This window comes from Athene noctua, chromosome 18, assembly GCF_965140245.1.
Source record: "Athene noctua chromosome 18, bAthNoc1.hap1.1, whole genome shotgun sequence".
Lineage (NCBI taxonomy): Eukaryota > Metazoa > Chordata > Aves > Strigiformes > Strigidae > Athene > Athene noctua.
In genome coordinates this window covers 819,252-845,151 of record NC_134054.1, presented here as the reverse complement: position 1 = coordinate 845,151, position 25,900 = coordinate 819,252, and the positions used below count along the sequence as shown (strand labels likewise).

At 46.2% G+C, this 25,900-nt stretch overlaps 1 protein-coding gene across 1 annotated transcript; it reads left to right on the top strand.

The window, feature by feature from the left end:
• The first annotated feature begins 457 nt into the window (after positions 1-457).
• LOC141967949 (myosin heavy chain, skeletal muscle, adult-like) lies at positions 458-21,389 on the top strand. The gene is made up of 38 exons (XM_074922226.1): positions 458-664; positions 753-896; positions 990-1,146; positions 1,516-1,543; positions 1,641-1,752; positions 1,838-1,930; positions 2,061-2,124; positions 2,217-2,315; positions 2,416-2,519; positions 2,606-2,744; positions 6,454-6,572; positions 6,673-6,822; positions 7,367-7,537; positions 8,968-9,277; positions 9,398-9,468; positions 11,021-11,108; positions 11,201-11,318; positions 11,584-11,707; positions 12,165-12,301; positions 12,392-12,647; positions 14,031-14,273; positions 14,385-14,561; positions 14,648-14,793; positions 14,881-14,971; positions 15,059-15,448; positions 15,599-15,725; positions 15,895-16,013; positions 16,393-16,589; positions 16,982-17,165; positions 17,251-17,416; positions 17,569-17,693; positions 17,868-18,176; positions 18,282-18,485; positions 18,763-18,888; positions 18,983-19,153; positions 19,240-19,344; positions 19,480-19,575; positions 20,691-21,389. The coding sequence occupies exons 1-38, from the start codon at positions 458-460 to the stop codon at positions 20,841-20,843; spliced, it is 5,820 nt and encodes a 1,939-aa protein (XP_074778327.1). The 3' UTR covers positions 20,844-21,389.
• Positions 21,390-25,900: the final 4,511 nt, after the last annotated feature.

Here is a 25,900-nt window from a genome sequence, read left to right as displayed (position 1 = left end):
ACATGTTCAATGTTTTCCAAGACTGTATGTTGCTTAACCTAGTTTTTCAGAAATGTTATTTCACTGTTCATCATTTTAACAAAATGCCCTAAATGTATTTCTATTACGAATAGTTATGTCTTGGTGAATCTTGCTCAATGAATTCACTCTTACCTTACAGATGCAGTATTCTTAAAGCACCAAACCAACAGTTCTGAAAGGTCATTAAAAGTTGCTCTCTTAAATGTCTGAAGAGCTAGACTACATCAATGAAAACCTATTATTTTTAAAGTGGACCTAAAAATTGTCTCTAGTTAACTCATGTTAGATGTTCTAAATATCAGAGCATGAAGAGAAACCAAGGCACAGGGTATAAATTTTTTTCCAGTATTACAGAACAGACATAAATAGACATAAATGCCATATTGTTTCTCCCCATTAGAGTCCTCTGCTGACGTACCTTCAGTAAAGTGCAGACATGGCTTCTGGAGACTCTGAGATGGCTGTTTTTGGGGAGGCGGCTCCTTACCTCCGAAAGTCAGAGAAGGAAAGAATTGCAGCCCAGAACAAGCCTTTTGATGCCAAGTCATCGGTCTTTGTGGCCCATCCTAAGGAATCCTTTGTGAAAGGGACAATCCAGAGCAGGGAGTCAGGGAAGGTGACTGTCAAGACTGAAGGTGGAGAGGTGAGTGAAAGACAGGACTGAAGGACACTATTTGATTGTCACTGTGAGCTCTTAGCTGACATACATGGATCTTTTGTTTCTTTGGCAGACCCTGACCGTGAAGGATGATCAGATCTTCTCCATGAACCCTCCCAAGTACGATAAAATCGAGGACATGGCCATGATGACCCACCTCCACGAACCCGCTGTGCTGTACAACCTCAAAGAGCGTTACGCAGCCTGGATGATCTACGTAAGTACCAGCAGCAGTCTTCCTCTGGGCAGCGAGGAGGAACTGCTCTGCCAGGGTAGGTGGAAGCCAACGTGCTGTCTCCCTTCCTCACAGACCTACTCGGGTCTCTTCTGCGTCACTGTCAACCCCTACAAGTGGCTGCCGGTGTACAACCCGGAGGTGGTGTTGGCCTACCGAGGCAAGAAGCGCCAGGAGGCCCCTCCACACATCTTCTCCATCTCTGACAATGCCTATCAGTTCATGCTGACTGGTGAGTGCTTGACCTCCCTCACAGCAATCTAAACCAAAGAGCCCCACTGGTCTCACTGGAGCATATGACAAACCAGCTAAAAATGCCACAGAGATGTTTGACTGAAAACTTGATCTAGTTATGCAGGAATAGATTTCAAGTGAAACTGACCCAGGAGCATGCATGGACTCAGGACTGTGTATTATTTGTACATGAAGCCTCTGTCAGCTCCGTGCGTCCATTTGGGATTATATTTACTATTGTTAGGACATGGAACTGGGTACTCTTGGACTTTCTGAAGAAACCCAACTTCCATTTACAGCATTACTTCAGCTGAGTGTTACCCAGGTCAACGGCCAACACTATCTTTCATTCTCTGTCTTTCCACAGATCGTGAGAACCAGTCGATCCTGATCACGTATGTAGATCCCTTCTTGGGTCCCTGTGGGGCTGCCTGGTGCTGGGGGACCTCCCGCCTGACCACACGCTCTCTGCTTCTCTCTTTGGTTTCACAGCGGAGAATCCGGTGCCGGGAAGACTGTGAACACAAAGCGTGTCATCCAGTACTTTGCAACAATTGCAGCGAGTGGGGAGAAGAAGAAGGAGGAGCAGTCAGGCAAAATGCAGGTGAGTGAGGAAGAACAGACAGAATTCTCAACATGTAATTGCCATGTCAACTAAACGCTGTAACTGAATAATGATCATTCTGCAGGGAACGCTTGAGGATCAAATCATCAGCGCTAACCCACTGCTGGAGGCCTTTGGAAATGCCAAGACCGTGAGGAACGACAACTCCTCCCGCTTTGTAAGTTGTTGCTTTGGACCAAAATGCCCCCTCCTTATAACAGCAGTGATGATGGGCTAGTGGTGTTCTCACATAAGGAGATGGCAATGAAATGTACTGAGCCTGAAATGCTTCTTTTTCCCCTTAACAGGGCAAATTCATCAGAATCCACTTTGGGGCCACAGGCAAACTGGCTTCTGCCGACATTGAAACCTGTAAGACACTCTCCTGGCCTGATCCCATTCTTTCCTAAATTCCCAGCTCCACGTGCGTTTCCATGCCTAACTCTTTCCACCCTCCTTGCCAGATCTGCTGGAGAAGTCCAGAGTCACTTTCCAGCTCAAGGCAGAAAGAAGTTACCACATATTTTATCAGATCACCTCCAACAAGAAGCCAGAGCTAATTGGTAGGAGGCATGACAGAGCTTTTTGGAGGAAGATCACTTACCGACATTTAACTACATTACAAAATCAATGAAATTTAACCCATAACCCACTGATTTTCAGAAATGCTCCTCATCACCACCAACCCATATGACTACCCTTTTGTGAGTCAAGGTGAGATCAGTGTTCCCAGCATTGATGACAAGGAGGAGCTCATGGCTACAGATGTAAGTAACTTACAAAAGAGGTCAACAGGCACAAGTCATACATCACATAACATTCAGATATTTCACTTTGCTGTTTGTATTACTAGAGTGCTATTGACATCCTGGGCTTTACTGCTGATGAAAAGACCGCCATCTACAAACTGACAGGAGCTGTCATGCACTACGGGAACCTGAAGTTCAAGCAGAAACCAAGAGAGGAGCAGGCAGAGCCCGATGGCACAGAAGGTATTATCAAACTCAATAATTAACCATTCTGTAGACCACTATATATGTGGAAGACAGCAAAAAATTATGATGTAGTGGCTCTTACAGAAACATGGTGTGATGTCTCCCATGACTGGAGTGTGCCAGTTGATGGCTACAAGCTCTTTAGGAGGGACAGACAAGGAAGGAGAGGCAGTGGGGTGGTGGTCTATGTTACGGACTGTTATGATTGCTTTGAGCACAAGTGTAGTGAAGACGGGGTGGAGTGTCTTTGCGTTAGAATCAGGGGGAAGGCCAATAGTGCAGATGTAGGAGTGTACCTACCAGGAGGGTACCTGGCCACCCACTCAGGACGGAGAGGTGGATGAAACATTCTATAGGCATTTAGGAGAAATCTCACGATCGCTTGCTCTTGTTCTTGTGGGAGACATCTGCTGGGAATATGACACAACAGAGCGAGACCAGTCCGGAGATTCCTGGTATGTGTGACACATAACTTCCTGACACAGCTGGTGAGTGAACCAGCCAGAGAAGGTGCCCTGCTGGATCTCCTCTTTGTGAACAGAGAAGGACTAGTGGATGATGTGGTGGTTGGAGGCCGACTAGGGCACAGCAATTATGAAATAATAGAGTTCTCTATTCTCAGAGACTCCAGGAGAGGGGGAAGCAGAACTGACATCCTGGACTTCAGAAGGGCTGACTTTGTCTTGTTTAGGCACCTGCTTGACAGGATCCCTTGGGAGACTCTCCTGAAGGGTACAGGGGTCCAGGAAGGCTGGGCGCTCTTTAAGAAGGAATGTTAATGGCTCAGGAGCAGGCGGCCCCAGGTGCTGTAAAAGAAGCTGGCAACAGAGAAGACCACCCTGGCTGAACAGGGATCTTTGGCTGCAAATCAGGGAGAAAAGGAGAGTTTACAGCCTTTGGAAGAAGGGGCTAGCCACACACAGTGATTACAGAGAGGCTGTGAGGCTATGCAGGGTGGAAATCAGAAGGGCTAAAGACCAGCTGGAAATTAAGCTGGCTTCAGCAATCAAGGACAACAAGAAATGTTTCTATAAGTATGTGAGCAGCAAAAGAAAGACCAGGGAGAATCTCCATCCCCTGCTAGATGCAGGAGGAAATATGGTAACAAGTGACGAGGAGAAGGCTGAGGTGCTTAATGACTTCTTTGCCTCAGTCTTTAATAACAAGGTTAGTTGTACTGATGAAATCCAGCCTCCACAGCCAGAAGACAGGGACTGGGGGAACGACCAGGAGACAGTCAGTGACCTGCTGCATCACACAGACATACACAAGTCTATGGGACCAGATGGGATACACCCGAGGGTGCTGAAGGAGCTGGCTGGGTGCTGCTTTCCATCATTTCCCAGCAGTCCTGGCTGACCAGGGAGGTCCCAACAGATTGGAACTTGGCCAGTGTGAGGCCCATATATAAGAAGGGTTGGAAAGATGATCTGGGAAATTACAGGCCTGTCAGCTTGACTTCGGTGCCTAGGAAGCTGATGGAGCAGCTCGAGTACCATCACACAACACATGGGGGACAACCAGATGCTCAGGCCCAGTCAGCATGGGTTTAGGAAAGGCAGGTCCTGCCTGACAAACCTGATCTCCTTCTATGACAGGACGACCTGCTCATTGGATGAGGGAAAGGCTGTGGATGTTGTTTACCTTGACTTTAGTAAGGCCTTTGACACCGTTTCCCACAGCATTCTCCTGGCAAAAATGGCTGCTCGAGGTTTGGACAATTGCACACTTCACTGGGTAAAAAACTGGCTGGCTGACCGGGCCCAGAGAGCTGTGGTGAACGGAGTTAAATCCAGCTGGCGGCCGGTCACGAGTGGTGCCCCCAGCACTGGGTGTTGGGGCCACTCCTGTTTAACATCTTTATTGATGATCTGGATGAGGGGATCCAGTGCACCCTCAGTCAGTTTGCAGACGACACCCAGTTGCGTGGGAGCGTTGATCTGCTCGAGGGTAGGGAGGCTGCAGAGAGACCTGGGCAGGCTGGAGCCATGGGCTGAGGCCAACTGCATGAGCTTCAGTGAGGCCAAGTGCCGGGGGCTGCCCTTGGGCCACAACAACCCCCAGCAGCGCTACAGGCTTGGGGAGGAGTGTCTGGAGAGCTGCCAGTCAGAGAGGGACCTGGGGGTGTTGATTGACAGCTGGCTGAACAGGAGCCAGCAGTGTGCCCAGGTAGCCAAGAAGGCCAATGGCATCCTGGCTTGTATCAGGATTAGTGTGGCCAGCAGGGAGAGGGAAGGGATCTGACCCCTGTACTTGGCACTCGTGAGGCCGCCCCTCGATTCCTGGGTTCAGTTTTGGGCCCCTCACTACAAAAAGGACACTGAATGACTCGAGCGTGGCCAGAGAAGGGCAATGGAGCTGGGGCAGGGTCTGGAGCACAGGTCTGCTGGGGAGCGGCTGGGGGAACTGGGGGGGTTCAGTCTGGAGAAGAGGAGGCTGAGGGGAGACCTCCTGGCCCTCTCCAACTCCCTGACAGGAGGGTGCAGAGAGGGGGGATGAGTCTCTGGAGCCAAGGAACCAGCGTCAGGCGAAGAGGGAATGGCCTCAAGTTGCGCCAGGAAAAGTTTAGACTAGGTATTAGGAAGCATTTCTTTGCAGAAGGGGCTGTTGGGCGTTGGAATGGGCTGCCCAGGCAGGGGGGGAGTCCCCATCCCTGGAGGGGTTGAAGAGTAGCGTCGACTTAGTGCTGAGGGATCTGGTGTAGTTGGGAACTGACAGTGTTGGGTTAATGGCTGGACTGGATGATCTTCAAGGTCTTTTCCAACCTAGACATTTCTGTGATTCTGTGAAAAGCTGTTCTTTGTTAGATTTTAGGATCCCAAGGAAAACAGTAAGCCAGAAAAAATATGTCCCTTGTCTTCTCAGTACATCTAGTTCTCTGACATCAGGATTTTTGTATCTTATGGTATGAACAATTGATAGTTTAAACTGTCCTTTATACACTTACAGGAAGCTAGGAACTAAAGATGTCCTTCCTTTAACATTATTATTCATATTTTTGTTGTAATATGGCTTGCAATTGTGAAACAGCTAAGTGGTTCAGCTCTAACAGAATGGGGAACCATTTTCCTATTCACCCTCATTTGTCAGATGCGCAGGGAACTCTGGTGTGAGAGGTGTGTTTGATTGCTCTCCTTTGTTGGTGCAGGACCAACAATCCATGTTTCCATCTCTCTGAGCAACAGCTCTTCTTGCTAAAGGACAAGGCAGAACGTGGGAAGTGCCATAGGTAAAAGGATGAATCCCAATGCATTTTACTGAACATTAGAAACCAAAGCTCAGAAAGGGTTGTAGACGCTGGATCTGAAAGAGAACAGAAATATCGTCTTTGTGTTCAACCCTAAATACTGGGTGGTTTTGATTACCTGAATGTAGAACAGTACCTAACTGTTGTCACTGCAGCTCCTCAGCTACACATGCACTACAAATATCCAGACTGACAAGCTGAAGCTCCCAATTTTGTGCCAGGAGATTTTTGAAACAATCATTACTTGCTACATGCTTCAGTGAAGATTTAAAAACACAAATTCTTTTAGAAAAGCTCAATATGCATAATGATGACTTTGATGTTACAAAAATTCCTACTGTGAGAGTCTGCCGAAAGATTTCAAAGAACAGAAATCTGAACCATGCAGCCTTTAGAGAATACTCCATGTTTCAAAGTCTATGTGATACTAAATTCTTCCTTTTTCCCATTTCTATTTAGTTGCTGACAAAGCTGCTTACCTTATGGGCCTGAATTCAGCTGACATGCTCAAGGCCCTCTGCTACCCCCGAGTCAAGGTTGGGAATGAATATGTGACCAAGGGTCAAACTGCACAGCAGGTAACAAACATGTGGTAACCTGGAGCCATGTTTTGAATTAAGATCCATTTGATTCTCCTCTGCTGTGTATGGTAACTCCAGGCATTTATTTTTCTTATAGGTGCACAATGCTGTAGGTGCTCTTGCCAAGGCTGTCTATGAGAGGATGTTCCTGTGGATGGTTATTCGCATCAACCAGCAGCTGGATACGAAGCAGCCCAGACAGTACTTCATTGGTGTCCTGGACATTGCTGGCTTCGAGATCTTTGATGTAAGTAACAAAGATTTGATAAGAGCTATTTAGAGGAGACAACTGGATGTTATGATCACTCTGAGATGTTTTTAAAGAAGATGTCATATCATCACATAATTATTTGCAGCTATCTGCATTTTTTTTGTCATAAAGAAAAAAAAAAGACCTTTCAAACGACTCGTCTTATTTCAAGATGTGCAAACTGAAAAGTACAGTATGGTCCAATCAGAAAAAATCCTTGGTTTAAATGATCAAGCACAAGACAGTATATAAAACATGTATACCATGATAGGCCTAAGCATGTTTTCTTTCTCCATGTGATTTGGTCTCTGTTTAAACATGAAATATAATTTATTTTCATATTTTTATCAATTTAAAAAAATTCCTTGTGGACAATTAATTTAATGCATTTCTGTTTTGTTACATGGCCATAAAGCAGACTGAAGAGATGCACAAACTTGACAATGAAGCCAAGATGATGGCATTCCGTATTTTTAAATGATGAGGTTTTACTATTATTGCTGCATCTTGCAAAGATGGGTCTGTCTTATTTTATTTCTAGTTTAACAGTTTTGAGCAGCTGTGCATCAATTTCACCAATGAGAAACTGCAACAGTTCTTCAACCACCACATGTTCGTGCTGGAGCAGGAGGAGTACAAGAAGGAGGGAATTGAATGGACATTCATTGACTTTGGCATGGACCTGGCTGCCTGCATTGAGCTCATTGAGAAGGTATCCTTCCTGTTCAAATGCATTAGATGTGTGGTAATTCTATAATTACTTGGTCTTATTTTTCAAAGGGATCTTCTATGTTCATGTCCAAATATTCAGCTTTTTTTTACTCAAAATATCTCGTTCTGTATTTAATTTTCACTGTCAAGTGAGACAAGGAAATTTCACACAGCTTCGTGCCAGCAAGTCTGTACTGATGTTTCAGGTACCAAATGATTGTTAAACTCCCAATAAGACTGTTCTTCCAAAACAGTCAGTTTCCAGGTCAGTGTGTCCTCCTCACCTTTCAGCTCTAACAGACTCGTGCTTGTACAGTAGAATAGCTATATCTTTGGAAATTTAACATAGAAGATGTATATAACTGTCAGCACACAATTGCTCTTACACGTGCATCCCTTGACTGATAATGAGAAGGCAGTTGCACTGCACATGAGATGAAAAGTTCAGTGGCTGGCAGGATGATAAGTAGTCAGGATCACAGAATTGCAGAGCTGCTGAGGTTTGAGGGCAGTTCTGGAGATCACTTAGTCCAACCCACCTTGGTCAAGGCAGAATCAGCTAGAGCAGATCGCTCAGGGCCAAGTCCAGTTGGATTTTGATTATCTCCAAGGGTGGAGACTTCACAGATACTCTGAGGAACTTGTTCAAACTTTTGGCTACCGTCAGAATAAATAAGATTTTTTCCTCTAAATGGATTTCTTCTAAACAGAATGGAATTTTGTGTATTTCAGTTCATGCCTGTTCTATCTTGTCCTGTCACTAGACACCACTGAGAAACCTCTAGATCTGTCTTCTTTATCTCCTCCTGTTAGATATTTTTACACATTAATGAGCTCTCACGGAGCCTTCTCTCCCCAGCTGAACAGACCCATCTCTCTCAGATTCTCCTTGCATGTCAGTTGTTCCAATCATTTAAATAACTTTGTGGACTGTCTCCTTGGTCACTCTGCTATGTTCATGTTTCTCTTGTACTGGGGAGTCAAGAACTGGACACAGCACTCCAGATGTTTCTCAGCAGAGATGAGTAGAAGGGAAGGATCACCTCCCCTGAGGTGCTGGCAACACTCTTAATGCAGCTCAGAATGACTTGGCTACCTTTGCTGCAAGGGTGTATTGTTGACTCATAATCAATTTGTGCAAGACATCTGTGTGTGCTTTGAGTCCCTCTGGATAACAAAGAAGTGCTCTGATTTATAAAGCACGTTCGCAACAGAAACTGAATGAATTTCCATTAATCTTTATCATTCATTTGGTGTTAAAAAAGTGCAAGTATCAACATGTTTCATCTCACATTCTAGCAGAAAATTTAATTGAATAATTATATTTTCTGATATGTATCTCAGTCTGTGTTCCACTACTGTGCCTAGGTGAAGGTCATGATTGCCCTGAAAACTAAATTACAGTCTGTCTTCACTGTGCATTTTTTACAGCCCATGGGCATCTTCTCCATCCTGGAAGAGGAGTGCATGTTCCCCAAGGCAACTGACACCTCTTTCAAGAACAAGCTCTATGACCAGCATCTGGGCAAGTCTGGAAACTTCCAGAAGCCCAAGCCTACCAAAGGGAAGACTGAGGCCCACTTCTCCCTCATACACTATGCTGGCACAGTGGACTACAACATCACTGGCTGGCTTGAGAAGAACAAGGATCCCCTGAATGAAACTGTCATTGGGCTGTACCAGAAATCATCGGTGAAGACATTGGCATTACTCTTTGCCAACTACGGCGGAGCAGAAGCAGGTTGGTTCTATGAATCCCGTATTTTCACTGATGTATGCTTAGAAAAAGGAATTGTAAAAGGCAAAACCATAAGTATAAAACCTGTTGGTTTTTGTTTTTTTTTTTTTTTTTTTTTTTCAGAGGCTAGTAGTGGCAAGAAAGGTGGCAAGAAGAAAGGTTCTTCCTTCCAGACTGTTTCAGCTCTTTTCCGGGTACAGTAGAGAGTTCACTATTTCTCCTAAGATGAGGAGTACACCCACCATTTAAAATGGCTGGTCTTTTCTTGACTTATCTGTGTTAAAAGATCTTGAAGTTCTTGGGCCATATTTTGCTAGGAATAAATCCACTGTAATCTATTTATGCTGCATTCCACTGATTGCACAACTTTTATTTTTGTCCACTTGTCCCAGGATGACATTTCCAGATGGAAGAATGTCATATAAAAAACTTCTAAAATATATCAGATTTTCTTCAGATGTCCACCTCTGTCTTTGGAACCTTTTGTTGCCCTTTAACAGCAATCTGCCCACTGGTCTGGAGGGTGACCTGTTTGCTCCATTCATAACTCTAGTTTTTATCCATGATTCAGGGATCAACCTCTTATAGTTGAAATAATACCACTTCTTGGGTTATAGATTTTTAAGATGTCAGATACTTGACAGTTCTTTGTCATAACCAGGTCTTGCTGCTTCAGCTGCTCCATATACTACTGCCAGGTCAAATACTTAGTCTCTTCTGAGGTTATTTGTTAACATATTCATCCTTTTATTTAGGACTTCCTTCTTGATATAGCCTAATTTCTTCTGCAGATCTGCTGTCATATGATTCTTGATCACCTGACAGCCTCTAGCCAGTGCTCTGAAACAGGACATGGGCATGTGTGTATAAGCCCCAAGAAAAATAATCATAGCTGTAGTGGCTTGGCCTTGCAAGTGGGAAATTATTGCTAGCATGCATCATTCAGAAATAATGCAATAAGCCTATGTTTAAAGATCATAAGACTTTAAGCAGTAATATTATAGGAGAAATATTATTTGTTTCATTTGGGTTTCATTTCTGTTGTTTTCAAACTTTCTTCCTCTATCCCTCTTGTTTAGACATATTAGTGTTTAGACATGTTTTAGCTTATGTTAATGTTCTGGCTGCTTAATTTATGTACTCTGTGATGTCCTCTGGAGGTACTTGCTTCCCTCTGCTAATTATAGGTGATAATTATTTATATATAAGTATACCAATATTCATTACAAAGCAAGGCTGGGGTTCTTCTCACCTTTTCTTATTTTACCTTACAAGACAAACCTGTAATCTAGACATGTAAAACTTAGCTCGTCATTTTTGTTCTTTTTACTTCCAGTGGGGAAAACAGGAAGGTTCTGTGTGGTGTGCTCCATGTGATGCATCTTAAATGCATTCTGTAGTATGCTTCAAACTGCCTCATAGAAATACCAGTTTATCTCTCTGGGTACATCCAATGGAAGATGGATATAATTTCTAATGAAAGCATTCCAGTAGAGCTGGTGAAATGTATTCATACTGTATGTTTAAGAGTACAGTATTTCCTACGGATTAATCACAAGAACTATATAACTAATTAATAACAGCAAAGATCTGTGGAAAGTTAGAGAATCTGGTGGCAGGGGGCTTCAGTTCAGGATTCTGCAAGCTAATTTTTCTCTGGTATCTCATTATCTCATTTCAGAGGACTTGATGTTTATAGTGGAAATTACAATTGCTAATAAAAACTTTTGTTAATGACTCTCCCAGGAGAATTTAAACAAGCTGATGACCAATCTGCGAAGCACCCACCCCCATTTTGTACGCTGCATCATCCCAAATGAAACGAAAACACCTGGTAAGAATCTCATGTATAGAAGGTTTTCAGTACGGTGCAACACTTCCCCTCTATTACAGAATATAGCATATATTTGTGTTCTGAATTGCTAGGTGCCATGGAGCATGAACTGGTGCTTCACCAGCTGCGGTGCAACGGTGTGCTGGAAGGCATCCGAATTTGCAGGAAAGGATTTCCCAACAGAGTCTTATATGCAGATTTTAAACAGAGGTCAGACTTCTTTCCCTTATTGTATAACTTTGTCCACTTTCAGTAGCTTGTAAAATTTAAGTTTCACCCTTGGAGACTAAAGCCTTCTCTAAAGTTTATGTTTAGCACCACTGTTATGTTCTCAACAGTTCTTTCTTGCAGTGTACCAGACAACTGGTCTCAACAACAGACATCTTTATATTACTAGAATTAGAGAATCATTTAGGTTGGAAAAGACCCTTAAGATCATTTTATCCAATGCAAGTCCTTCCATTTTCTCCCCCAGATACAAAGTATTAAATGCAAGTGCTATCCCAGAGGGACAGTTCATTGACAGCAAGAAGGCTTGTGAGAAACTTCTTGGATCAATTGATATAGACCACACTCAATACAAATTTGGTCACACCAAGGTATGAGAACTGTTTGTTTCAAGTACTGTGTGGTTTTGGTTTGCATGATTTCAGAATGCTACTTAGATTCTTCAGAGAGTATGTGAAATGATCCAATAGTGTATTTAAAAGAAGTCATCTAAGTACATATTGACCCAACACTTGAATAAAATGGAAGTTCATTGCCATAGGATGATTTAATTAAGGGATAATTAAGGATTCATAATTTAACACAAAGTTGTAGAATAAAAGAATCAAGGATTAATAAAAACAAAGGCAAAATGTCTGGCTACTATCATTCCTCAACTGCAAGTGACTGGAAGCGTGGAGATATAGAAGAGGGTCTATCACCACATACATTCTTTGTGGTTTTGCTCTTTCTCTTAACTTCCCATATTATCTGCCAAGGGGGACAGGTACCAGGGTACACTGAACCACAAGCACATACACTGCGCCTGTTTTCATATTCTTACCTAAGGTGTTCTTCAAAGCTGGGCTGGTAGGCCTCTTGGAGGAGATGAGGGATGAGAAGCTGGCACAGCTCATCACTCGCACCCAGGCCAGGTGCAGGGGCTTCCTGATGAGAGTCGAATACCAGAGAATGGTGCAGAGGAGGTAGACATTTCTTCAAATTAAGTTCACTGTATTTGGCTTATTGTGTCATCATGGTCTAAATATTTAATATTAATTCAACTTACCTTTCAGAGAGTCTGTTTTCTGCATCCAGTACAACATTCGTGCATTCATGAACGTGAAGCACTGGCCCTGGATGAAGCTGTTCTTCAAGATCAAGCCCTTGCTGAAGAGTGCAGAATCTGAGAAGGAGATGGCCAACATGAAACAAGAGTTTGAGAAAACCAAGGAAGAGCTTGCAAAGTCTGAGGCAAAGAGGAAGGAGCTGGAGGAGAAAATGGTGAAACTGGTGCAGGAGAAGAATGACCTGCAGCTCCAAGTGCAGGCTGTGAGTAACATCAGTGTGCTTCATCCTAATTGAACTATGACTATCAATCAGGCTGATATTTACGATTCATTTTGAAAAGACACATAGAAGGTATAATTACATTCAATTCAAATGTATTTCATTAAGTCATGATCCTAAAGATATAACTAGCTTCAGTAAGGACCATCAGGAGTCTGTAGTCAAAATATTGCATGTGTGAGACTTTTCTGTGGCACATACTGAGGTCTCTAGCATTTACATTCAGTTAAAATGCATCAGAGCTGTCAAGAAAGTTGACTTTTATTAATATAAATTTGTTCTTCTATTATTTTTTTCCTACCTCCCTAAAACTGTGTATGCTTATACACACATGATTAGGAATTACTAGAATAAGTTGAGGGCATTTATTTCCTCCCTTTATTCTCCAATTAAACATGATAATTTGTTTCTTTCTGGTATAGGTGATGGCTTGGCTGTTAGAAATGTTGTAATACTGAACCGAGAGGAAACAGAATTTAATATTCTCACCCTCCTAAATCACTCAAAATCATTACATAAAGTTTGTGGTACATCTGCAATGAGGCAATGTTATGTTTCTAAATGAAATCATTCACAGAGTTAAAAAAGACTATATCCTCAGAGTAATACTATGCAGTGCATGTGATAGATAGGAAAATTTGCATGCCTCACTTTTTAAAGACTCTTACCTGAAAAAAGAAGAAAAAATCGACTCGATGCTAAAATGAGAATTTTTCTTTCATATCATTTTTGCTAGATTGAAACTTGAAACAAAATATAACAAATAACACAGGACATCTGTTGCAATACAAAGCCTAGAGACAAAATTTGCAGCAACTCCTTTTCTTTTTAGCTGATGAGAATCTCACAGAGAAAAGCCAAAGCTGATAGATGTTGAGTATTTTGGGGTCATAATGATGAAAATCTAAATCAGAAGCAGTTGTTCCAGAAAGATAGTAGGGTGAAAAAAGAGAACTACAGGAATGATGTGAGCATAACTGTGACTTTGGTATTTATATTTATCTTGGCATATGGTTATCAGTCAGGACTTCATAAATGTGGGAGATATTCCTACAATTAAACCCAAATTTATGTACTTCATTCTAATGTTTGATTTTACAGGATAATACTGGATTCTATATTTGCACAAATATGTAAATACTTGGGCATTCATGTAGATGGGAAAAGAATTTTATTTGGTTTTATCTTTCAAAACCAGATGTTTCAAACCCAACAATGTAAAAGAAATTCTGTATTATATTTAATTATCTTGGAATATAAACCAAATTTTAACTACAAAATTGCTATCCAGGACTAAATAACAAAGGCAAGCATGTTGATATTGCCTCAAAAAACATATCTCTAAGAACAGTATTTTCCCACCAGGAAGCTGACGCTTTGGCTGATGCTGAGGAAAGATGTGACCAGCTCATCAAAACCAAAATCCAGCTGGAAGCCAAAGTTAAAGAGGTGACTGAAAGGGCTGAGGATGAGGAGGAAATTAATGCTGAGCTGACAGCCAAGAAGAGGAAACTGGAGGATGAATGCTCAGAGCTGAAGAAAGATATTGATGATCTTGAGTTAACACTGGCCAAGGTTGAGAAGGAAAAACATGCCACAGAAAACAAGGTATGAGGCAGAAGATGTCACTCTCAACTCCAGAAAAGACTTCTGTTTTGTCCCAAATATAAAGTTTTAAAACCCAGTTTTTTATCTGCACTTGCTCTGTTCTTCTCAAAGGTGAAAAACCTGACAGAGGAGATGGCAGCCCTGGATGAGACCATTGCCAAGCTGACAAAAGAGAAGAAAGCCCTCCAAGAGGCCCATCAGCAGACACTGGATGACCTGCAGGCAGAAGAGGACAAAGTCAATACGCTGACCAAAGCTAAGACCAAGCTGGAGCAGCAAGTGGATGACGTAAGCACAGAGGTGTACAGCAAAACCAGGACAGGTAATAGAGTTAAACCTGACTGATGGAGCAATGATGGTCCTGTTTGTTTTAGCTGGAAGGGTCCTTGGAGCAAGAGAAGAAACTGCGCATGGACCTTGAGAGAGCCAAGAGGAAACTCGAAGGAGACCTGAAGCTGGCCCATGACACCATAATGGACTTGGAAAATGATAAGCAGCAGCTGGATGAGAAACTGAAGAAGTAAGTGTGGCTGTGGGGCACCTGAGTGCTGGGCTGGTGCACTTGTCTTTCCTCTTTGAGCTCTGACACGGTTTGCTTTGCCCACAGGAAAGACTTTGAAATCAGCCAGATCCAGAGCAAAATCGAGGATGAGCAACTTCTGGGCATTCAGTTACAGAAGAAGATCAAGGAGCTGCAGGCAAGCCTCTGTCCCTGGCCCCCTCTCACCAGTCTGAGGTCAGGAAGGAGGAGGGCATGGGTGTGAAGGGTCCCTAATGTTCCCCAGGCTCGTATCGAGGAACTGGAGGAGGAAATTGAGGCAGAGCGAACCTCTCGGGCAAAAGCAGAGAAGCATCGGGCTGACCTCTCGAGGGAGCTAGAGGAGATCAGCGAGCGCCTGGAAGAAGCAGGAGGGGCTACAGCAGCTCAGATCGAGATGAACAAGAAGCGTGAAGCAGAATTTCAGAAGATGCGCCGTGACCTCGAAGAGGCCACGCTGCAGCACGAAGCCACGGCTGCCGCCCTGCGGAAGAAGCACGCGGACAGCACAGCTGAGCTTGGGGAGCAGATCGACAACCTGCAACGCGTGAAGCAGAAGCTGGAGAAGGAGAAGAGTGAGCTGAAGATGGAGATTGACGACTTGGCCAGTAACATGGAGTCTGTCTCCAAAGCCAAGGTACGGGATTGCAGTGGAGCATGCCCACAGGGACAAACTATGGCACACAGGCTACATCTGCCAGCCACGTTTTCATAACAAAGTCCGTGCTGTGAGGATAAGGCAGAGTCCAGGTGTTCATTTCCTCTCCTCCTTGTTCTGGCTCGGTAGGCAAATCTGGAGAAGATGTGCCGCACTCTGGAAGACCAGCTGAGTGAGATTAAAACTAAGGAGGAGCAGAATCAGCGCATGATCAATGACCTCAATACTCAAAGAGCTCGTCTGCAGACGGAAGCAGGTGACATTTTCTTATTCCTGAGGAAGACCTGCATGCCATGAGGATAACACAGTGTGCAAAGTTATGGCTGATATGACCTCTACGGGCTACTCATGACTGCATGTGTTTACAGGCAAAAATTGTTACATTATTCATAACCAGGTGACTTTTCCCCCTTTGCTCTTCCCAGGTGAATATTCACGCCAGGTGGATGAAAAAGATGCCCTGATTTCTCAGCTGTCTAGGGGCAAGCAAGGATTTACCCAGCAAATTGAAGAACTCAAGAGACATTTAGAGGAAGAAATAAAGGTCTGGAATGACTCTACTGCAACATTCCTTCCCCAAACACATGTAGAGCTGGAGGGAACACCAGTAATGCACATGCCCCCTGCTCATTAGCCAGAGAGGAAAGGAAGTGTAATGATTTTGATGCTGGAGGAAGCCATCCACAAGGCTTGAAGAGATTCTACCATACTCTCTAAGACAGGATTCAGACACATATTACAGAGACAGCAGGTTACTTTCCCCAGAGCACCTGTCACTAACACGTCCTGAACAAGTTGATGTTCATTATCTCCCAGCTTTGCATTTGCCTAATTAGAGTTTCATTCTAATTTCACTGTCAGCTTCACTGTCAAGAGACATCTCAAGTCAAGTATTCAGGTTACCAATCCCAATGTCCCCACAGGCCAAGAACGCCCTGGCCCACGCCTTGCAGTCAGCTCGCCACGACTGTGACTTGCTGCGGGAACAATACGAGGAGGAGCAGGAAGCCAAGGGGGAGCTGCAGCGCGCCCTGTCCAAGGCCAACAGCGAGGTGGCCCAGTGGAGAACCAAATACGAGACGGATGCTATCCAGCGCACGGAGGAGCTGGAGGAGGCCAAGTACGTGGGACACGGGATGCGGAATGGCTGGAGAAGGCTGAGCCTGTCAGGGAAATTGGAGCGTCTTCGAGTGCATTAGGACAGGGGTGGGATGAAGGCAGCGATATAGTGTCATTGTGGTAGAGGGAGGAGAGGGAGAGAAAGGAAGAGTTTGGTGTGGAAAAAGTGTGGATTAGAAGGACAAATGGAGCCTTTATGGCTAGAAATGCTGAGACATGACAAATAATCAGTAAGTGCTAGGAAAAAGTCTTGGTAGATGCTTTAGGCTTCTTGTAATCTTGGAACACTGTGAAAAGCACTAGTCTCGAAGCCCCCAAGGTGGCCAACTGCCCTCTTGTGAAAATTGTCTCTGCTCTACGTTCTAACCCGGAGCTCTGCTTATCTCCTGCCAGGAAGAAGCTGGCACAGCGCCTGCAGGATGCAGAGGAACATGTTGAGGCTGTGAATGCCAAATGTGCCTCCCTGGAAAAGACAAAGCAGAGGCTTCAGAATGAAGTGGAGGACCTGATGATTGACGTGGAGCGATCTAATGCTGCCTGCGCGGCTCTGGATAAGAAGCAGAAGAACTTTGACAAGGTCTTTGGGCTCCAGCCCCGGGGCTCTTGGGCAGAGCATGTCCTCCCGACTGCCACCTGCATACTGACGCCCCGTTTCTCTTCAGATCCTGGCAGAATGGAAGCAGAAGTATGAGGAAACGCAGGCTGAGCTGGAAGCCTCCCAGAAGGAGTCTCGCTCTCTCAGCACGGAGCTCTTTAAGATGAAGAATGCCTATGAGGAGTCCTTGGACCACCTGGAAACGCTGAAGCGGGAGAACAAGAACTTGCAGCGTAAGTGCCTGGCCCTCTGCTCCTGGCAGGGCTTTCTCCCTGTCCACCACTACCGCCTGCAGGTCTGCAAAGATACTTGTCACCTTGGTGTGGCTGGGCCCTTCCGCTTCAGCTCTGAGCCTGACCGTGCCACTTCTCACCCTTCCTTGCAGAGGAGATTTCCGACCTCACGGAGCAGATTGCAGAGGGAGGAAAGGCGATTCATGAGCTGGAGAAAATCAAGAAGCAGATTGAGCAGGAGAAATCTGAAATCCAGGCTGCTCTAGAGGAAGCTGAGGTACACACCCACAGTCACTGGTGTCTGCCCTAAAAATATGAGCAATGAGGAAATATGGCTGAAAAATCCTTGGTCCTGCTCTGTTCTGACAGTATTTCCCGAAATACTATGTAATCACCTAGGAAGCAGCAGTAGCTTTATCGATGTTACAAATGTTTGTGTCCGTTTGTCCAGGCCTCCCTGGAACATGAAGAGGGGAAGATCCTGCGCCTCCAGCTTGAGCTCAACCAGGTGAAATCTGAGATTGACAGGAAGATCGCAGAGAAAGATGAGGAGATTGACCAGATGAAGAGAAACCACCTCCGAATCGTGGAGTCCTTGCAGAGCAGCCTGGACGCCGAGATCAGGAGCAGGAACGAAGCCCTGCGGCTGAAGAAGAAGATGGAGGGAGACCTGAACGAAATGGAGATCCAGCTGAGCCATGCCAACCGCGTGGCTGCAGAGGCACAAAAGAACCTGAGAAACACGCAGGCAGTGCTCAAGGTCCGTTCAGCAAAGCTAGAGAAAGAGAAGTGACATCACTAATGTTTTTGGCACCCAAGCGCACGCTGTCATATCACCTTGCAATATCTCTTGCCTCTTTTACAGGATACCCAGATACACTTGGACGATGCTCTCAGGACACAGGAGGACCTGAAGGAGCAGGTGGCCATGGTGGAGCGCAGAGCAAACCTGCTGCAGGCTGAAATTGAGGAGCTACGGGCAGCCCTGGAGCAGACGGAGCGGTCGCGGAAAGTGGCTGAGCAGGAGCTCCTGGATGCCACTGAACGTGTGCAGCTCCTCCATACCCAGGTCAGGGCGCTGTGTTGACACTTGGCAGCCACAGAGGGCTGCTATACACTGGAGGATAGGGCAGAACAGTGGGCTCGAAAGGACTCTCTACTGCTGCCCACAAGGGAAGGGGCGCTTCAGAGCCCATGAACTGAGCCCGCCACTGAATTTGTAAACAACCATTTTAAAATAATCCCAGATTTTGAATTGCAAGCTTGGAGAGTAAAGCCTTAGCTCAAGCATTAGGTTTGGTTTTGCAGGCCTCAGAATACAAGTCTAGCTATCTCTCTTCACACAGAACACCAGCTTGATCAACACCAAGAAGAAGCTGGAAACAGACATCGCCCAAATTCAGGGTGAAATGGAGGATACGATCCAGGAAGCCCGCAATGCTGAAGAGAAGGCCAAGAAGGCCATCACAGATGTGAGCTGGGGGCTCCTTTCACTGCTCCGGGTGGATGTGTTCTCCCCCAAATGTCTCCAACCCCAAAATGGCTTTCACCCTTTGCTCCCTTCAGGCAGCCATGATGGCCGAAGAGCTGAAGAAGGAGCAGGACACCAGTGCCCACCTGGAGAGGATGAAGAAGAACCTGGACCAGACGGTGAAGGACCTGCAGCACCGTCTGGATGAGGCCGAGCAGTTGGCACTGAAGGGAGGCAAGAAGCAAATCCAGAAGCTGGAGGCCAGAGTGCGTAGGGCTTTGAGTTGTGCGTGAGAGAACGTGTCATGTAAGTAAGCAGCACGGAAGCTCCAAAGCCGGGCTTCTCATTGCAGGTGAGGGAACTGGAAGGGGAGGTTGATGCTGAGCAGAAGCGCAGCGCTGAAGCCGTGAAGGGCATGCGCAAGTACGAGAGGAGGGTGAAGGAGCTGACCTACCAGGTAAGGCAGGAGGCCTCCTTGGGCTGACATGCCCTCTCGCAAGAAGTAAACATTTTTGCACTTGAATGGCAAGGAGAATTTCTAATTCGCATGGTGGGGAAACCAACTAATTCTCCTGTTTGTCAACTGATTTAGTCTGAGGAAGACCGGAAGAATATTCTCAGGCTGCAGGATCTGGTGGACAAGCTGCAGATGAAGGTGAAATCCTACAAGAGACAATCCGAAGAGGCTGTAAGTATCACTCTGAGTGCTAGGAAAGAAACACTTTCCAACTGGGTAGCATGGTCATTGAGGAGATCACTACAGGCAACTTGGAAAGTGTCATTGGACAATAATGGGGAGGGCTTCAAGTTCTCTGAAATGCTTATGAGTTAGCCTAGCCTTTGAGAATGGTGTCAGTGAGGGAATAAGAAGGCTAATGAGGAGGGCAAGTGCACCCAGCATTTTCTTTACATCAGGACAACAAAGTAGTCTGGAAGAGGGAGTTCTTATTAACAATACTGATAGTACAATATATTAAGAAGTTCTGAAAAGAACACATTTTCAGAATTGTGAAATTCATATAAGTATTTTTATGAAAGATGCCTGTGCCCCCTGCAATCCAGAGAAGCTTGGTAGTTAAGTGGAAGCAAGTGGCCTGCCAGATCTCCATAATTCTGTGCCTAGGAACACAGGAAATGTTGCATAAGAAATCCTTCTGACTGAGCATATGCTCATCTGCTGAATGGAACTCCACATTTTGCCAACGGGCAGGGAAATTTCAGTGAAGGGAGAAGGTGTTGGAGGTACCCTGTCGAGCAATGCACATTGTGCAATGCATTTAGAATTGTGCAAGGAGCCTTTGCCTTTTTCTGGGCATGCAGCAATGAGGGATGAAGCGAGGGAAGTCCTGCAGCCCCCAAATTTACAAATGTCTGTGCATGCCTTCTCTGCTCCTGCAAACAGTCCAGTAGAGACAAGGGCTTTTGGACTCAGATAAGGAGATTTGTGAGAGGGACATGGAGGAGGTCTCATGGACTCACTGTCCCGTACACATTCCTAACCCCTTCTCAGGATCTGCAGATGCAGTTGAACATGTAATTCCAGGGCTAACAAAATCTGATTTCCAGCTGCTCAGTTTGTTTCCTTCCCCGATTCCAGAGCACATTTATGTTCAAATCTTGTTGTGCTCTGTCTACAATGAATCATCTAAAAGGGAGAGGATGAGGAGGTCTGTGTGAGGCTTACGTGTAAGCGGTGGTGGGTGGGGGATGGAGGTTTGAGGCACAGCCTCTCATCACCATGGCAAAGGAAGAGTGAAACCCCTGCCCTGGGCTCCTCACCACCGACTCCCTCTCCCCGCACAGGAGGAACTGTCCAATGTCAACCTCTCCAAATTCCGCAAGATCCAGCACGAGCTGGAGGAAGCCGAGGAGCGGGCTGACATTGCAGAGTCCCAGGTCAACAAGCTCCGAGCAAAGAGCCGGGAGTTTCATAGGAAGATAGAAGAGGAGGAGTGAGGATGTCATGATGCAACAAAGTGACCCGAAGGATGCACAAAATGTGAACCTGTCAGTCGCTTTCTTCTGTAATGAGTCTTTGTACCCACCTCAATGTCTAGAGAATAAAGACCGTAGATTCCTCTGCATACACACTATGAGCAGTGCTTTCTTTGTTGGGGTTTTTTCGTTTGGGGTTTTTTTTTGTTTGTTTGGGTGTTTTGGTTTTTTGGGTTTTTTCTTTTTTTTGGTTTGTTTGTTTGTTTCTGAACAAGCTTGGGATAATTTGGTGCAAAACAAGTTTCCTTACTTTTCCTAGCTGGGAGAAGGGAGAAGCTTATGTGAACCCTGGATTGAAGACCCGCAGACTTAGAGGCTGGCCATTCCTGTGGAGGCTACTGGTAGTCCAGCCAGTGCTCGCTTCCATCTGCAGGAGCTCCTTGTCCTGCTCTTGCCCTCACATTCTTTTAATGCTTCTCTCATTGTCCTTTCAGTACAGCTAACTTCCCATGTGAGAAGCAAGAGAGGGCGACTGCTTTCCTTTTTTCATTTCCTTGCTTTTGTCTGTGATCCTGGCAGTCACAAACCCTAAACATCAGTCTCTGAGTAAGTTGCCAGAAGTCACAGTTACAATGCACCATGAAGGACCAGCAGTTCCTTGGCAGAGATGATTTTTGGCACACAGAGTGCTGTTATGACACATTGATAGTGCCCTTAAGTGGTGCCATCTTTCTTCCCCTGGATTCCCTCAGCTGCTGCCACCACCTGCTCCTAGTCCCTCTGCAGCGGACAAAACACGGAGCCCTGTCTGGAGCCCCTCAGGGCCCATTTCTCACACACTGCATGGCACCAACACACCTCCTCAACACATCACCTCAAAGGGCAGCCTTGTCACCTCTCACACAACAGGTTCCACGTGGCATTGCCCCAGGCAAGAGGAAAGAAGAAAACTGATGGACGTACCCCTCCATTCCTTCTTCACACAGCTGTACTTTGCTTTTGGCCTACCTACAGGCTAAACAGACCATATGTTTCTGGAGAGAAGGGAAGGGGATGAGGGAAGAAGGGAAGAGGGAAATTGCCAAAGATTTTTTCCTTCATTCAGACCCTGATCTGAACAGCAGAGGCACAGTGGTCACGTACATCCGTGAAGTCTCATGTGCTCTATCAGCCGTCTCATCTGGATTATTCTGACGCATTACTCTTTGCCTCTAGTTTGGGTGAAAGACAGACGGACAGTGTCAAGGTATGTTAAAGACAAGCCCACAGATGTCTGCCTAAGCTGATGTTCTTACAGGACCGACAGCTTCTGGCTTCGAAGTAACTTCTGTCCCTTAGTTTCAGGAAGACCACACAGCCTTAGAGGATTTTCTCAGAAGCCTCAAGGACTGCAGGGCTGTGTACACCATGAATCAAAAACAGGTTAGTGGTAACCAAGGGCTCATAAATTCATCTGGAAATCCTTCCATCGACAACAACTTACACAGTTGCACCCACTGTTGCAGCTCTGCTCCTGTCTGCAGTGTTCACTGACAGTCACCCCAGCTAACTCCAGGCTGCAGGAGCCCTTGATGCAGACCAAGGGGGAGTGCATGAGAATCACATCAGCAGCAACTGAGGAGTGAAGTGCAGCTGGCACTGAAAAGAAACAAGAAGCAGACTCAGGAGCAGAGGCCAAGGCACGTTTTGATGTTGAAAGGTTGTGACAGTCCACAGCTGCTTCCAGCTCTGTCTACTGTACAAGCGCCAGTACTCTAAAGCAGAGGTGGGTCCTCCATGGGGCACTGAGCCTATCAGGGCCGCAAGGATGGGACTGGGGCTGGTGTTGCACAGCTTTTCCCCATGCTTGCCTAGCAGACTGCCAACCTTGTTCATCCAGCCTCATCCCCTGCAGTCTTTCTCCTTGCCTGACAGTGTGCATTGGTCTGCCACCACAGCCAGGGTCTCTTGCGGTGAGCCTTGCCTGCCCAAAGCCACCCATGGGCTGACTGCTCCTCTTGGGTGGCTTGAGAGTCTCAGGCCACACCTGCAGGCATCCCCAAGGCTTCAGGTGAGTCTGGGTAGAGTCTAGGTAACACACAACATCCATGAGTATGCCTGTTAGCTGTAATGGCTTGTACAGCACCAACTCCTGACGATCCCTGATATCCTACTTTACAGACCCTGCACCATCCTTTGCCTCATATTGCCTCCACTGTGGAAGCTTGAGGATGTGTCATCAGAATGAAGGAATGCAGCCAGCAAAGCCAGGCATAGGGAAGAGAGAGAAGAAGGCAGGAGAGAAGAGGAGCGAGCAGGCTGATGGCTCTGGCCACACTGGTAAGTGTGACACCTGGAGATAGTTTCTATGCTGACTTGTGCTAAAGAACTGTCACAAAGGGCATCAGTGGGAAAGGACAGGCAAGTCACTGAAGAAGCGGCTCATGTGTATGACTGTTCTGAGCTGCCATAGCCTTTAGACTGTTTTGCAAAGTCAACTGTTTCTTCCTCTAGTCTCCCGTGTGTTTCACTTGCATGCCGTTACACACCCTCTGGTATCGCTCTAGCTCGCATGGATGTGGTTGAAAATAAAGCAGGCAGCCGCATGGCCTAAGCTCAGGGACAGGTGCACACCCTCAGGCAGCACTTGCCATGAGCACGGCTGGGCAGAGCTGATGGGACTGAGGCCTGGCCTCACGTCCCCAGCAAACTCGCAGCTCCCTCCTGGCCCCTGCCTCCTGGGCTCTGCGGTCCCAGCAAATCGCCCCTCAGCCTTCACAAGAGCCAAGAGGAGGAGACCAAGAGGCCGCAGAGAGCTTTGGAGGTTGCCCATGCCAGGAGGATCAGCCTGTCACTTGTCCCCCTGCATCCTCAGTGTCAGAAGCTCAAAATAGCCTCGCTCTTGCCAGACTCCTGCGCAGGGTCATGCCTGTTTTTTGTGGATGATACTCTTCCACTAATAGCACTCGAAGACATTCCTCAGCGGGTAGGTTGCCTTCTATATCTCAGCACAACGTGCTGCCATGCAGGAGCTGGGCAACTGTGTTGTGTCCTAAGACGGCAGATGCTATTCTTACTGCAGAGAGACTTGCTGCGGCACAGCCCCTTCCTCAGCTGAAATGTTAAAAATCAGAGTCAGGCCCGAGTAGGCTCTCCCTGGAAAGAGTATAAATCAAGAGTGGCCCCTTTGAAGTCCGTGCGATGGCGCTGTGCCAGCCCAGCGCCTGGGTGCTCGCCATGCCCTCCTGGGACGTGCTGTCCCAGGGGCAACACAGCAGCTGCCCAGGTACTTCCAGCGGCCAGCTGGGGCTCAGTCTGGGGTGGGTGGGGGCACTGCTTACCTTGTGAACCAACACATGAAAACGGCAAGCTGGGCTGTAGCTCTGAAAGTGCACGGTTTTACAGCTGCCTCCCTTTGAGTCCCTGTCCGGGTGAGGATGCAGGCAGTGGCAGGGCTGGCTCCCAGGTTCAGCAGCACTGCAGAAGGCCATGTCCCTTTGCCCAGGCTATGCTTTCACAGCACTCACTGGGGGAAGGTAGGTGGTCTGTGCACCAGAGATCCCTCAAGGGCCACTGGACTACCAGGGCTGCAGGGGAACCCCAGGCCAGGCTGGGGGCTAGCACGTGATGGTTATGGAGACCCAGCTCTGCCTGCAGCCTGGCTCCACTGGCCCTTTGGAGAGCTCCGTAAAGCCGGCATCGCTGCCTGGTACGGTCACCACAGGCAACCAGGCAGAGGAAAGCAAGGCCCAAAGACACCAGCTGGGATGGTGACTCTGCTTTTTGCCTCACCATTTGGGCGGTCGTTCGGAGGATGCAGGCCCTGTCATCTTTATTCTCAGATGGGGCCTTGTCACCTGACACTAAAGGGACGGAGAAGTTCTTTAAGGGATGCTTGGCAGAAAGACGATGGCATTATTACCAGGGGTGGGGAGGAGGGGCTGTCGGTCACAGGGCTCCAGCAGGCTCCTGTCAGTCACAGGGAGCTCAGCCAGGCAGCAGCCACCCGGGCGTGCTGCTCCAGGCACCCACTGCCAGGGGGTGGCAGCATGGGGCCACCAAGGTGGACCCTCCTCTGGGTGGCAGCAACTAGGTCTCACTTCAAAATGGGCGCTTTTAAAGCTGCTGAAACTTCCTGGCCCACGTGTTATGATCGAATCTCACCAGAAGGTTAAAACCCAACCAGGTGGGTCAGCCAGTTTCATGTGTTCCCAGTTTCACCACTGGGACAGAAGAAAGACAGGTGGAATGGGCCGAAGAAGGCCTGGAAATGTTTGGGTCAGCAATGCTGAAAGAAAAAGAATTGAGCTGACAGAAGCAGCCACTGATACTGTGTCTTTGGGGAAGTGGGTCATCCAAACACTTTGGCAGTGGGATCAGACTTAAAAGTATCTCTGGAAAAGTGGAGAAAACCTCTCTAATTTTCAGAAGGAAAGTTAATGAAGAGAAATGAAGTTCTTCATGAGAATGAAATCAGAGACATGCATGTGGTTTATAATCTGAGCCAGGGAGACAAGGAATCAGGGGCACATGTTTATATACATTCATCAATGCCACATAGTTAGAAAAATGGTATATTCAATTATTGCAAACGTTAGTATAAGTACTCCTACTGTAGTGTAGGATGTGAATGCTTGCTTTCCTAAGCAATGGATTATTTTAGTGGTAGTCTACAGTATTTTTAATAGAGCATATTTTGCAGACCTCTTCTGAAAAATAGAAAAATCTGTCTGTGGAGTAAGGAGGAGAGGAGCTAGAATGACAAGTATAAAGAGCATGACTTAGAAAAAGGTATGGATAGACTTTCATTTTTTAAGTTAAGAGACAAGAATATAAGAACTGGGTGTGTGAGCATGAAAATAATTTTGTCAAATGAAAAGGATTTTCAATGAAAGACAGAGAGGGTTATGTCATCAGGACTTTGTTTAATTTGAAGTAAAAAAGGATTTGGAGTAAATATTAAGGGAATATTTGAATGAGAAATCTGTGTGTATGAACAGAATATCTATTATATTGCATGATGTCTAGCCTATCCTTTAAGGAGCTCTTTTAGACAAGCATCTCCCAAGGACTGTCTAGATATGGATGGTGTCATATGC

Bases quoted from the DNA above. Each gene is read 5' to 3' on its own strand.
- LOC141967949 (XM_074922226.1), top strand. From the start codon at position 458: ATGGCTTCTGGAGACTCTGAGATGGCTGTTTTTGGGGAGGCGGCTCCT. The intron at 12,302-12,391 runs GTAGACATTTCT...CTTACCTTTCAG, and splicing joins CAGAGAATGGTGCAGAGGAG to AGAGTCTGTTTTCTGCATCC. The intron at 14,972-15,058 runs GCAAGCCTCTGT...AATGTTCCCCAG, and splicing joins AGAAGATCAAGGAGCTGCAG to GCTCGTATCGAGGAACTGGA.